Genomic DNA, 13,210 nt, shown 5'->3' on the forward strand with positions numbered 1-13,210 from the left:
TTCAAAGCCGGTATAGGCAGACAAATTCAAGAGACTCTCAGTTCCAACTAACCAACAGAAAGCTAGAAATGGAGGTATGGCTCAAGTGGTAAGAGTGCCAGCCTTGAGAACAAAGTCAAGTAAGAACACAAGGTGCTGTACACACATACACAACACAATTCTAGTTAAGGACCATTATGACTATGAAAAGACATATAAATTCTCTTTTTCTCTATTATCTGTAAGGGTAACCTATTTTCCTTCAATCCAATCTGCCTTGAAGAAAATGCACAAACAAAACACAAAATAAAGCAAGTTTTGGTGATCTATCACCAACTGTCACTCCTGGGAAGAAAAAGCCATTTTTATAAATAACATCAAAAAAGAAAAGAAACCACTTTTACAAGTCTCTACCAAATCCCTCCTACTATTTTCAGAATGAATAATTTCTGACCTACACCAACACACAAACTACTGACACATTTGGATCGAGTGTGTGTGTGTGTGTGTGTGTGTGTGTGTGTGTGTGTGTTGAGAACACATATCACTTGAAAACCTGCCATGCTATATTTAGTTAGAAGTAAATATATCCACTGGAACATATGCATTTGGAAAATGCGCTCCCCCTATGAACGCTACACAAGTCCAACAGGATGAGAAAGCACATTCAGAATGGGAAAGCCGGGGGAGAGTGCAGAGTAGGGACAGGAGCATGTTTTAACGGCTGTGATAATTTGCCATGAAAGGATGTGAAGGCCATAGCTCCTTGCTGCAGCATGCCATGTGCTGCTGAACTCAATCACTGCCATGCGTCTGCTCGCGAAGGAATGTGTAAACAGGCCATATATCCTTACATCAATTCCACAGAATGTTGCACAACACAAAATGCCTCTCGATGTGTCATTTCCTTCTTGGCCATCTTCCCAGCTCCTGACAGTCAGTCAACAAAAAAGAAAAAAAAGCACTGAAAGAGATTTAAAACTGCTCTTCTTAAGCCCACATTCTACCAGCCACTAGACATAACCCCCAACCAGCACTCTGGATGCCCCCACCCCAACTTGTAATCTTCCTTGAAGAAAGGGGAGGGGAATGATGGATGTTTCAGCTGTTATGATTCTCTTAAGTCAAAGATCTTCAACCATGTTTTAGACACTAGCGGCCAAATGACTAATGTGTATGAGAATGAAACTGTTGCTTGTATTGCTATAACTTGTAAATAACAAAACATAATTCTATTCCTTGGACATTTCAAAGACGTCTGCAAGTCAAGAAGATAATGATGGGTGATAGAGGCTCATGCCTGTAATCCTAGCTACTCAAGAGGCTGAGATCTGAACATCGTGATTCTTAGCCAGCCTAGGCAGGAAAGTCTGTGAGTCTGTTATCTCCAATTAACCTCCATACAGCCAGAAATGGAGGTGTGGCTAAAGTGGTAGAGTGTCAGCCTTGAGAAAAAAAAAAAATGCTCAAGGATAGCACACAGGCCCTGAATTCAAGCCCTAATACTGGAACCATTAATAAAAAGACAAGAAGGAAGGAAGGAAGGAAGGAAGGAAGGAAGGAAGGAAGGAAGGAAGGAAGGAAGGAAGGAAGGAAGGAAGGAAGGAAGGAAGATCCTGCTAATGCTTTGCACTAGGGAGTAAACTTCAGGCCTACAGCATCAGGAGTACAGCCTAAGGTCTATCAAAGTGTTCTCAAACCATCTTCGCAGACAATGGGTATGTGTATGCAAAACTATCCAGGGATATCAAATAACCCTAAGAAATGCTTCTATTATCCCCCTCTGCCCAACACCTCTTGCAAGTCCTCTATGTTCTTTCATATGCAACCAACCTCTAAATATTCGTCTACCATTAGCAAACAAGCAGAGGTCATGGCCAGCCAGCATAAAAAAGCCTCTTCCTTTACCCAACAAGGATGAACAGTAATGGAAGATAAATGTGAGCTGCCCCTGACATCGTCTGGAATGAGGAAGAGAAAATGCCAGGCTCTCCACCCTCCCCAGGGCTGGAAAACAGTATCCAAACCCGATGGAACAGTCTGAAGAAGAAAGCGAGACTACACCGACGCCGCCTTGCCCGTCCCGGTCTGGCTTAGTCTGTCACCTTCCATTGTTAAGGAGAAACTTCTACAATTGGACATGCCTAAGGAGCATGGGAAATGAAACTTCTGTGGAGGACTAAGGATTTGTTGATGAACTGGGGAGGGGTGAGTATGAGCAAACAGGAGGAGAAAGCTATCCGGCTGTGGAGTCTCCAGCCAAGGAGCCTGTTGAACCAGGCTATGGAGGCAGACCTCAAAAAGCAAACAACACCTTAGACTTCCCCATAACCTCTCACTCACCTCAGTTCCAGCCCCTACCGAAGTCACCCCGGGGAGCCAGGCACAGAAATGTTGCAGCTGTATGGTCTATTCCCACAGGAAGGGAGCTGGATGGCCCATGAGGAGAGGTAGAGCGTCTCCTTTCTCCCACCAGTTCAGGACATGCAGCTGGTCAGAGTCAGTAACAGTACCCCAGCAGGAAGGATACGGTTGACACTTTGGTCCCTCCTTGAGAGTAACCATAGTTAGGACTTCCTTAAGGCTCAACATACAAAACTTCTTAGAAACCCACCCACACGGGTCATCTGCATGGGGTTTGCAGGTGTGCTGACAATTCTCAAAATCTGATGACCAAGAATAAATTCTTCAGACACGTCCATTCGAGTGATGGTAAGCTATGCTGCATGGACTACTGTACTCTCATGCTAGGCTCACACCTCTTTTTGTTCAAACACTTAGTGGTCTTCTCTCCTATCAATACTGATCTGGCTCCATTTGATATTGACTTGCTAAGACCAAGCACTACAAGGTCATGCCCACCCTTGATTTATCTGATAGTTGCCAAACTTCTTCAACTCACTATGCATTGAAACATGAGGTCACTTGGTAGAACGTCAAACATGCGTGCTTTTTAAAATCATGAAGGTGTTCAAAAGATGGGACCTTGAAAAGAATTCTTTCTCCTATTGCAAGCACTTGTGAGAGCTGATGGCCTCCAGTAGTCCATTAGACTACTCCCCGGCCACTCACTCCTTCATGTGCTGCTTCTTCCGGTTGAATCTGGGCTTTACCAATCTCTTGGTTTAACCAGCTGAGTACAGAGGAAGCAACTCCATGTCAGCTCTGAGCCTAAGCCTTAAGGAGACCTAACAGTTCCCTGGGCTGTCCTGTAAGAAGTTCCAAAGTCTATCAGAGCTCTGGAGAGACCATAAAGAAGAGAAAGCAGTTCAAGGACTACCTGGGGTAGGGAGCAATGTCCCATCATCCCATTGGTCCTAACTTTCAGCCACCATGACACAAGCTATATATGAATAGAGGCATCCTGGATGTTCCGGCCCTAGCTACTATCTGACCACCGCCATGTGATAAACTCCAGCATCCCATCAGAGAAAGCATCCTGATCAACCCTCATCAACCCACAAACAATGCAAAACAAAGAACTGCTTGTTGTCTTAAGCTGGTATGGTTTGGGTAGCTGGTTGTTTAGCAGTGGAAAACTGAAAGCACAGTATGTTTATTAAAAGGATCCCGGCCGTGTGTAGTGATTTACTTTTTCCATTCTCTGTGCACTTGGCAGTCCTTTTCTCCAACTCAGAACCATTACTGTAGAATATGACATCGCTCACCGAGTTTTCAACTTCCTGTAGAACTTCTTTAAGTCAGACTGGAATTGGAACCAAGGGGAGTAGAAGATTCTAATAGGAACTGATGCGTAAAAGAGTTAAATATCCAAACACATTACTCCTGCTGCTCTACTACCTCTCCTGCTGGCGAACATACCATGGTTGATCTGCAGAGCTAACCTCCCAACAGAAGGTCAAAATGCTTTTGCCTAAACACAAGACTGACAAATTTGGGATCTTAAGCATGATGTCATGTCTTAAAATGATAAGCTAGCGAAGGAAATACCATGGCATTTTTGCAAAGATGTGCACCATTTTCATGTTTACGCTACTTAACACGAAGGTTCTAATAAGTCATCGGCGATGTTCCTTTAAAGGGAAGTTTTATAACTGAGATGAATCACAACTGCAAAAGATCAAAGTGAAAAAAAACATCAATGATGCCATGGGGTACTTTTTAATCTTGTAATGAGTGATGATCATGTGCTCTTATGAAGTTAGTCCAACTGCCAACGCCAGATGTGTATATTAAGAAAAGAAGTTGTTTGGGATGTGACAGGCACAAGCTCAGCCAGAGACAGAGAACACAGAGGGTGAAACCTTTCGGATTTCTGAGTGGAAAGCAAGTCTTGGCAGACATGCTGATAAGCAGGGCCTCTGAAGGGGGCATTAAGTGCTGTTGCACCGTCTTGGACTTTATTACATACAAGTAGTATTCATCACTGGTTCTGCATCACTATCTGCTCACGGCCTGATTCAAACCATTGATTAGTGTTGATTGCTACTGAGCAAAAATTAGCAAAGCCATCTGGAATACACTAGAAAGAAAATAATAGTACACTAAAGAACAGAATCTACCCCCACAGTATAACCCCTGCTTTCACTATATTTGATGTCAGTATAACTTGTGGAGGAGATGGGGAAAAACAAGTCGTTTAAGGATACAGGTGGACCTGTTGCAACAATGAGAAGTACAAGGTCATGTGGAAAACGAGCTTTACTTGGTGCGGGGGGGGGGGGGGGGGGGGGGAAGGGGGGGAGGAGTGGGGGGGGTAGGGGGGAGGTAGGGAAGGGATGTGAAGGGTAAACAAAGGAGGAGGCTGCAATGCTTGATAAGAAATATACGCATTATCCTGCCCATGTAATTGTAACCCCTCTGTACAGTATGTTCACAAATTAAATTAAATTAAATTAAAAAAAAACAACAGAATCTAGATGGTATTGGATTCCTCGACGCATACTAGAAGTCAAACATTACAACAGACTTTGGATGCTGAAAGACACCAATTCTTATGTTTAATATGGAATTACTACATGGTACTTAACTGCTCATTTTACATACATGACCTCAAGTTACTATCCTTGAAGAAGATACTTTTTTCATGATTCTCATTTTGGAAAGATGAGAATACTAAGGCAAAAAGAAGCTAGGGAAATTGTCTCTCTCCATATAGCTACTAAATGGTGAGGCTGGGATTTCACTCCAAGCAGTCTTGATATAAAGACACGAACATTTCATCTATAGTTAGTCTTTATTTAGTCTTTATTTAAACAGCTGAGCTACCAGATCAGCCTTTTCAAATCTTTTTTTTTTTTTTCCCGGTCCGGTAGTGGGCCTGAACTCTGGGCCTAGGCGCTGTCCCTCAGCTCTTCAGCTCAAGGCTAGCGCTCTACCACTTGAGCCACAGCGCCACTTCCAGCTTTTTTCCTTTTTGCTTATGTGGTGCTGGTGAATTGAACCCAGGGCCTCATGCATGCAAGGCAAGCGCTCTACCACTGAGCCACCTTCCCAGCCCTATATTCAAATCTTTAGAAAAACTCTACATGTAAACAGGAAACAACAGTACAAAATCTCCAACTCCTTCAAACCATTATAGTAACACTAGAAGCATATAGTTTTATGACAAATAACCACTATTTAAGAAGGGGAATCTAAAATAATTGCATTAATTGGGAGAAGGGGATTCTTCCTCTAAGAGAGCCTTTTCCTAAAGGCCTTTTCTATTAAAAGTTGATAAAAAAATAAGCCACTTTAAAATCTAGAGCAAGGGGCATCAAAGCATGATTTCTGGGCCACCATATCTGGCCTACCATATCTGTTTTTGAAAAGAAAGTTTTATTAGAACACAGCTATGACTATTTGTCTGTTTATTGGCCTCGGCTGCTTTTGCACTAGAATGGACAAGTAGAGTCCTCATGACCAAGTTGAGTCCTTGTGAGAGATGGCCAAGTTCAAGGCAGAGGAAAGAGCCCCTTCGTCAGGTGGCAGAATCACAGTGTTACTGCTGTCAGACCCATCCCTCTAGCCAGGCAAGTCACCACCATGATGTCAGGAAAACAACACCCCATTTTTACAGATATTTTCCGTTTATAAGGCATGTTGCCCACATGGAACTAGTTCAGGTGTTCTGACACTGGAGATCACAGGCCACTCACACTTAGCATACTCAACATGACCCAAAACCCAATCTGAGATCACACGGTAGCATCTGCTCCCCTAACCCCAAATCCTCACTGCTTTCAGAGAGTTTCTCTGCTTTTACAGGATGGTAAGTCCATCAGCTTAATTGCTGTGGCCAAATTGCTTTGAAATGAAGTAATGCTATTCATATTGACTCAGAAGAGCCTTTTTTCAAAGTTATTCTGCCTCTTCCTTACCTTTAGTCATATCTTTCAGGATGAGGAGTACCTACCCTCTTCTGCTTCTCTCTCAGCCATCAACTGGAAGGGTTAACTCAAGTGTATACACCCAAGAAGGCGGGGGGGGGGGGGGGGGGAAGGGGGGGAGGTGGAGAGGGAGGAATAGCTTTTGTAAGTACTAAAGAAAGCAGCAGATGATCAGGAAGAAACATTTTTAAAAGACAAATGTTAGTGGTGCTAAATAAACTTTAAAAGACTACGTTATGAGAATAGAAGCCCCTACCTGGTCAGGAACTCAAGGACTAGTCATGTAAGACGTTAGAAGATGACTTCCATCATAAGGTGTCTATCTTCCATCCTTCACTTATGGCCATCCACTGAAGTCCAAACAAGCCCCAAACCAGGCCAGGCATCCTTGCTCTGCACTGTATAACCCCTGAAGACCTGTGGCTCCTGCCCATGAACCAATTATCTGGCCCGACCTTCCCAGATAGACCTTCCCAGCACTGACTCCACATTGGGGGGGGAGGGGAAGGTGTGGAGGGGGACTTGGAAGAAGGCCACACATGAAAACAAAACAACATCAAGGCCTTGCACTGGAGGTAGGAGACCACCCTCATTTAGGCAACAGTCAGGCTTTGCGAAGAAAGGAGAAAAAAGGACGGAGCCACTGTGCCTTCCCACTGCTAAAAGACACCTACGTGGGGAAAGCCTTACCAGACTTTTTTTTTCTCTTTGTAGGGAAAGAAAATAGGTGCCCACTCTTCCAGTCTAGGCAGGTGTACTGTTGTGGAACAAATCCTTCCGCTAGCTATTCCTCCCCCACAAACCAAATTCAACTCCTTAAAAGCAGTGCCTACCCACCCCTCTCACGTATTCACTTGGCCAAGGTAGAGTTCTATGTGATATCTCCAATAGTGCCCGATTGTGAATGGCCAATGTATCAGCTCATCTTTAATCTCTACATACATGTCAATGCTGCTGTGATGAGTTGCCTGAATCATTTGGGTGACTAAGGGCTAAGGATTATCCCTCTTCTAGATGGCCAGACAGACAAGTAAAGCAAAGTAGAGTTAAGCCTGGTTTGACTCTGTTAAAAGAAACTATCTATAACAATTACCAGAACATGACCAAACAACAGTGTTGTAACAATCAAGCAAGTTATCATTTGCAAATAAATTCTTTGTAATTAAGCAGTGTGCTCTTTATAAAGGGAATTGAGTGGGCGGGCTAAAAAGGGAACACACATTCTCAGGCCATGGGAAACAAACGCAAATCCTTCTTCGTCTAAGCTCAAGATATTTAGGTTTAGTGTTTGCTATCCTCAGCTCTCCTGAGTCTGTTTGGTCCATTGTGTGTGTGTGTGTGTATCTCGAAAAGATGAGCAGAATTTCTTAGCCAATCGTTACAGTGACTAAACAATTATCAACTCATTTCCCAAAGTTATAAAGGCCTGAGCAATTTTGTGGTGAAGCCTAAAACTGTAATTTTATTTTCTACTAACTGTGAAGTTCTACTAATTGTCCCTCACTAAGTATATATGCAGATCACAAACTTTGCAAAGACGGTATCATTAACCTTTCTAGAAGGAACTCTTCCCAGGGTTCCCCCACAAACTCTATTGCCAGTTTCAATAAAGACGTAAGTACTTACTTCTGGGTTCCCGGGGTCCGTCCACTGTAACTTTAATAGCTCTGTGATAGGTAGCTACTTGGGGAGGATTCGTGAAGACTGTTATGGTCAAGGTGAAGCTCTTGCCTGCAGATGTAAAAGAGGAAGATGGAAAGTGAACATAAAAGGATAAGAGTCATGATTACACAGCAACACAGGAGAGTCCAGATCTCATTTAAGCAGCTCCGAGGAGCCAATGAAACAAAGAGAAGACACGGGAGTCCTTACTCTGCACTGGAAACCCCCTGAGAGCCACTCTAGGACGTTCCTAAACCAACGCCCACCCTTGTCTTCAGTGAAGCACAATCCATGGAACCAAAACTCTGGAGCAATGGCTGGAGTGAAAATAAAACACCCTGATCCATTTGAGGAAGGTTCCCTTCCTTCCACTTTTCGCCAACATCAGGAATACATCCAAGCACAGACCATTTTAGAAGTCTTCATTTAGGATTTAGGTCATGACCCCATGGGGGAACAATAGAAAGCCATTGTTGCTTATGCTGTTTATTTTGTATTATTCCAGCATTTTATTCACTGACGTGAAACACAACAAGAAGATAAAAGCGGGAGGTTCTTATGAGAATCATTTTAACAGGTCCCACTGTCTCCTGGCCTGGCCTTCGTGTACCTGTGGTATGATTTCATCATTACTAGAATGAAGGTTTATCCTCCTTGCTCACCCCTCCCCTAACATCTATCTCTGCTGTGAAATCCTGAAGTAACTCCCTGACACTGGCTCACCACTCAACATAAACATGAATTTTTATTTTTAGCAGAAGTTTCAGCTCGATACTTCAAATTAACTGAGCTAAAAGTGATGAAATAATGGTAGTGGGGTGCGGCTGGGAAAAGTTTGGTAGCAGATTTGGACGTCTGCTTTCTCCAGAAGATACCAGACTCTGTTACACACAGACTCACTGACAGTTGTAATCAGTTAAGATTTGCAACGGTTAGTCATGTCAGATAGTCAAAACTGCAAACTGTTACAAGACAGGAAAAGGTGGGCGTGAAACAGTGACTCAATCAAACATTCAGCACTCTGGGGGCCAACGTACTCATTTAGTCTGCTCCTGCAACAGATAAAAAAGCTCATTTTGCTCTGCTTTGTTTAGGGGTCAGATTCCCCCTCCCCTTTCCTTTTACTGAAAGCTGAGAGTATTCAATCAAAACACAAATCCTAGACAATATGTCACAACGCAAAGTTTAATGCAATATTTTCATAGCTTAACATGGAACAGGTTAAGTACAAGGTTTAATGTGGAACAGGTCTTGGACTGTCAGGTCTAGTGAATGGGTTTTCTTTTCAACCCCAGACCATGTAAGTTCCTAAAATCTGTCAGAGACACACATCATTTGTTACTGTGTCTACATAGTCTATAGTTTCCTATCCTCTTGACTGTAAGTTTCTACAGGCAAAAGTGAAGGGGTAATGAGAAAAGACAGCAATGTGAGGCTGGGTAGAACTGAAAAAGATAAATACTAATTATAACCCCACTAGTCTCCAGCCACTTCATACATATTATCCTATTTAATCCTCCCCAGGTAGACTTATCATCCTCATTTCATAAAGGAATAACCCAAAACTCAGAGAGGCTTAGTAATTTGCCCAAATCCATACAAATTAATAAATGGGGAAATGCAAATCTATTCTCCAGCTGGAGGATATTGCTCAGAGGGAGATCACTTACCTAGCATGATAAGAACCTGGGGTTCAATCCCTGGCATTGAAATACTACTACTAATAATAATAATAATAACAGCAGCAGCAGCAGCAAATGCTCATTTTTTTTCTTCCACACTGCCAGAAGATATGGAAAAAAATTAATAGGTTATCTACTTGTGAGCTAGGTCTCAATTAGTTCTCTGTGTCCATGAAACAATAAATACATGGACTAATATAATATCTTAGCCAGGATGATGTATTTGTCAATGACATAATCATACTCCATCTACTATACAGACTAGATTTTACAAGGATTTAACTCATTTATTTGGGAACTGATGATTTGTTTTAATCATTAAGATGAACCTGAAAATTAAGATAGCCAGGGAACTAATCTAGTCCCAGAAACCTGACAATCTATAGAAATGAAGACCAGAAATTTGAATGGGAAGCCAGTATGTTCAGTAAGAACCCCAAAATTATGGCTGTAGAGGACAGAAATGGTTTAGTCTCCACATATGAAAGCATTTTAAAATGCCATTCTGAGACTTATGCCAGTAATCCCAGCTACTCAAGAGGCCAAAATCCAAAAATCAACATTCAAAAACAGCCTAAGAAAGGAAGGATTATGAAAATACTATCTCCAACTAGCCCCCAAAAAGCTGGAAGCTGGGCTCAAATGATACATAGCCAGCCTTGAGCAAAAAAGTTAAGGGACAACACCTAGGCCCTGAGTTCAAGACCCAGCACCAGCATAAAAATGAACAAATAATGGGCTGGGAAGGTGGCTCAGTGGTTGACTGCATGCCTCACATGCAGGAAGCCCTGGGTTCAATTCCTCAGCGACATATAAACAGAAAAAGCCGAAGTAGTGCTGTGGTCCAAGTGGTAGAGTGTTAGTCTTGAGCAAAAAGAAGCATTAGGGACAATGCTCAGGCCCTGAGTTCAAGCCCCAGGACTAGCAAAAACAAAACAAAAAATAAATAAGAAAATAAATAAGCAAGGTATCCTGGATGAGACCAGTAGTCCATAGGCCAAGGACTGCATTTCTAACAGTGGCTCTAATGGCTGTGATCAGCAGACAATTTTCATTCATGGCACTAATCTTAATAGACAATGACATATTTCCCAATTATCTTTAATGTCTATAAATTGCCAACTCTTCTCCCAAATTTAGAAGAACACTTCATGTGGGAACAAAAGCCAAACATGAAATTCATTCACCCTTCAAGTATAAAGCAACTCAATGTTCAGAGCAGAACTAGTTTTCCATTAAAAACATCCTTTAAAAAGAGGTGGGTGAAGGGGAGGAAACAAGTATTTAAGTATAACTGTGGCCTTCCAAAATAAACTCCTTAAGGGTCAAGATGTACTTCAACAAATAAAACAGAAAACAGAAGAGGTCCCTTCAAACTCTGATTATTCCTTCAGAAGAAACACATATGCAATGCTGAAGAAGCTTTTAGAAAACTATGACCCAACTTGGTAATTGGTTCTCCATCTTATAATAATACATTTCCTGAGTCAAACGTTTATGTGGGCATTCACGATTTCCTTAGATTAAAAATAATAATAAGTTTTTCCAAATCCCACTTTCTAAAAGTAACACAAAGGCAGGCTTTTACTTAGGGATAACTAATTTTATCATCCACAGCTTCATCTAGGAACTAGTTCTGCAATATGTCCTCCAGTCATTTGGTTTCTAAGATAAAGACAGGCAACTGTCATTGATGGACAACACCAACTTTAGCCTGAAGACTAAGGAGGAGGAGTAAGACAGTAAGCAGAATTGTATCCTAAATTGACAAAACGCTATGCTCTGTGCACTGGAGATGCTTTAAAAATGCTTGTAAATTAAAAGCAGCATGCCTGATGTCAAAAGGGAGAAAGTATACCAGAAACATTTTAAAAGCTAAAATCGCTTTGTTTAACGTTTGTTTAAAACACAAAGAAAAAAATTATTTAAAAAAATAAGCCACTGTTAATGCAAGTTTCACTGATGACCTACTTTTATCCCAACCATTTTTTAAAAAATGATGGTGATCAAACAATCCAAAACGCCAAAGTAAGTAGTGTCATGACTTCTTTATAAATCTAAGATCACTTTTCAATATCCAAGAGTTTAGATTTCTGTAAGTGAAAGATGGAGGGGAATGTAACACTTGTGGAATGTCCTAAGAGGTTTAATACTATGCTAATGCCTTTTTTAATCCTAGAAATTTTGTAAGACTGGGAAAGAAAGTACAATGGTAACATGGTGTTGATAAGACTTAATTACTTAAGAGAAATGAGGAAGCATGAAAAATCAGAGAGGAAGCTGCAAAGAGGCTGTTATAAAAGCAGGTCAGGTTCAAAAGGTACCAAGACAGGTTAGAGGGTTTCCTGCCACTGAAAAACTGACTCATTCTTTGCAGAGTGCTGTCGTGTCAATGTTCTCTGTCCTCATTTTTTTTCTTCTTCGCCCTCTCCAGTTCAGCTTGATCTTACTGTTTCCTTCCCTACAATGTTAATGTAGTGGTATTAAAAAAAAACTATGATTAGTGATAAATCAATTTTTTTCTTTCTTTCCTCTCAGTCCTCTTACTCCCCCCATCTAAGTCTAGAGACAAGTCTGGACCAATTTCTCCATCCTGCCTCTGGCAGCAGACTGTAGCATTTCAGATCCTCCACCAAGTCCCCGCTGCTTCAAAGGAAAAATCCTACTTTCTTCAGTTAAGATCATAAGAAATATAGGGGGAGGGGGTCAGCTCTGTTTGGACATAATTACACTTCATCAAAAGAAGCTTTCTTCATCTTCCATGCGTGAAAAGTCTGCAAGCAGTTAAGTCTGTCTTTTTTTTTAAATATAAAAATTGCTATTTGGGAAACCAGCCAAAACTCAGAAAGCCAATATAGTAAAACAGTGCACACCCTTTGTTTCTCTTTGAAGTTTCTTAAATAAATATGTTGAAGGTTTACAAAGTACACTATCACTTTGCCGTAGTTTCTACTCCAATTGATCAGAAAAAAAGTTATGTGTCATCTATATAATACAAAAGCCCAATAAATGAAAATACTAGCTTGAATCCATAAAGCAAATTTAAGTATTACACCCATCCTTTAAATACTGAAATTCAATTCCCTAGCTGAAAATAAGGAAATGCTATCAGAAAAGGTACAACTTTGTACATACAGGTAAATTATCACATTCATAGTTTTACTAGGAAAGAAAGAGAAACTTTCATTGTACTGTCAATCTGCATCAGTAGTTGAGAAAGTAATGATAATTACACATACACACACACACACACACACCACTTCCATCACTACCAATCAGATAATAGTAATATAGAAAGTTCTTTTTCTTCTAAGAAAAGAAAATTTAGCTTAGCGCAGAGATAAACCTCTTACTCTTCGTTCTACCAGAGGCTCTGAGCCTCATTTTATTTCAAACAACCTTTCAGTGGCAGTATCTCATTAGCATGCATCATTTTTTCTTAAGTTAAAAAGTACAGCTTCTTGGCCCTGTTCCTAGAAAGTAAACTAACTCTACTCATCGGAAACAGCCTTGTTTGAATTTCCCTTATCAAGTTTTTATAATGGTAATAATTTG

At 41.2% G+C, this 13,210-nt stretch overlaps 1 protein-coding gene across 5 annotated transcripts in view; it reads right to left on the reverse strand.

Moving 5' to 3' along the window:
* Nucleotides 1-13,210, reverse strand: part of Runx2 (RUNX family transcription factor 2) — a 174,768-nt gene that overhangs the window by 92,485 nt on the left and 69,073 nt on the right. For all 5 annotated transcript variants that reach the window (XM_042672002.1, XM_042672000.1, XM_042671999.1 and 2 more), the window contains one exon: nt 7,938-8,042. In XM_042672002.1, coding sequence (XP_042527936.1) covers nt 7,938-8,042 — 105 coding nt within the window. The remainder of the gene's footprint in view (nt 1-7,937; nt 8,043-13,210) is intronic.

Source organism: Dipodomys spectabilis, unplaced genomic scaffold (genome assembly GCF_019054845.1).
Source record: "Dipodomys spectabilis isolate Male_0828 unplaced genomic scaffold, ASM1905484v1 ptg000669l, whole genome shotgun sequence".
NCBI lineage: Eukaryota > Metazoa > Chordata > Mammalia > Rodentia > Heteromyidae > Dipodomys > Dipodomys spectabilis.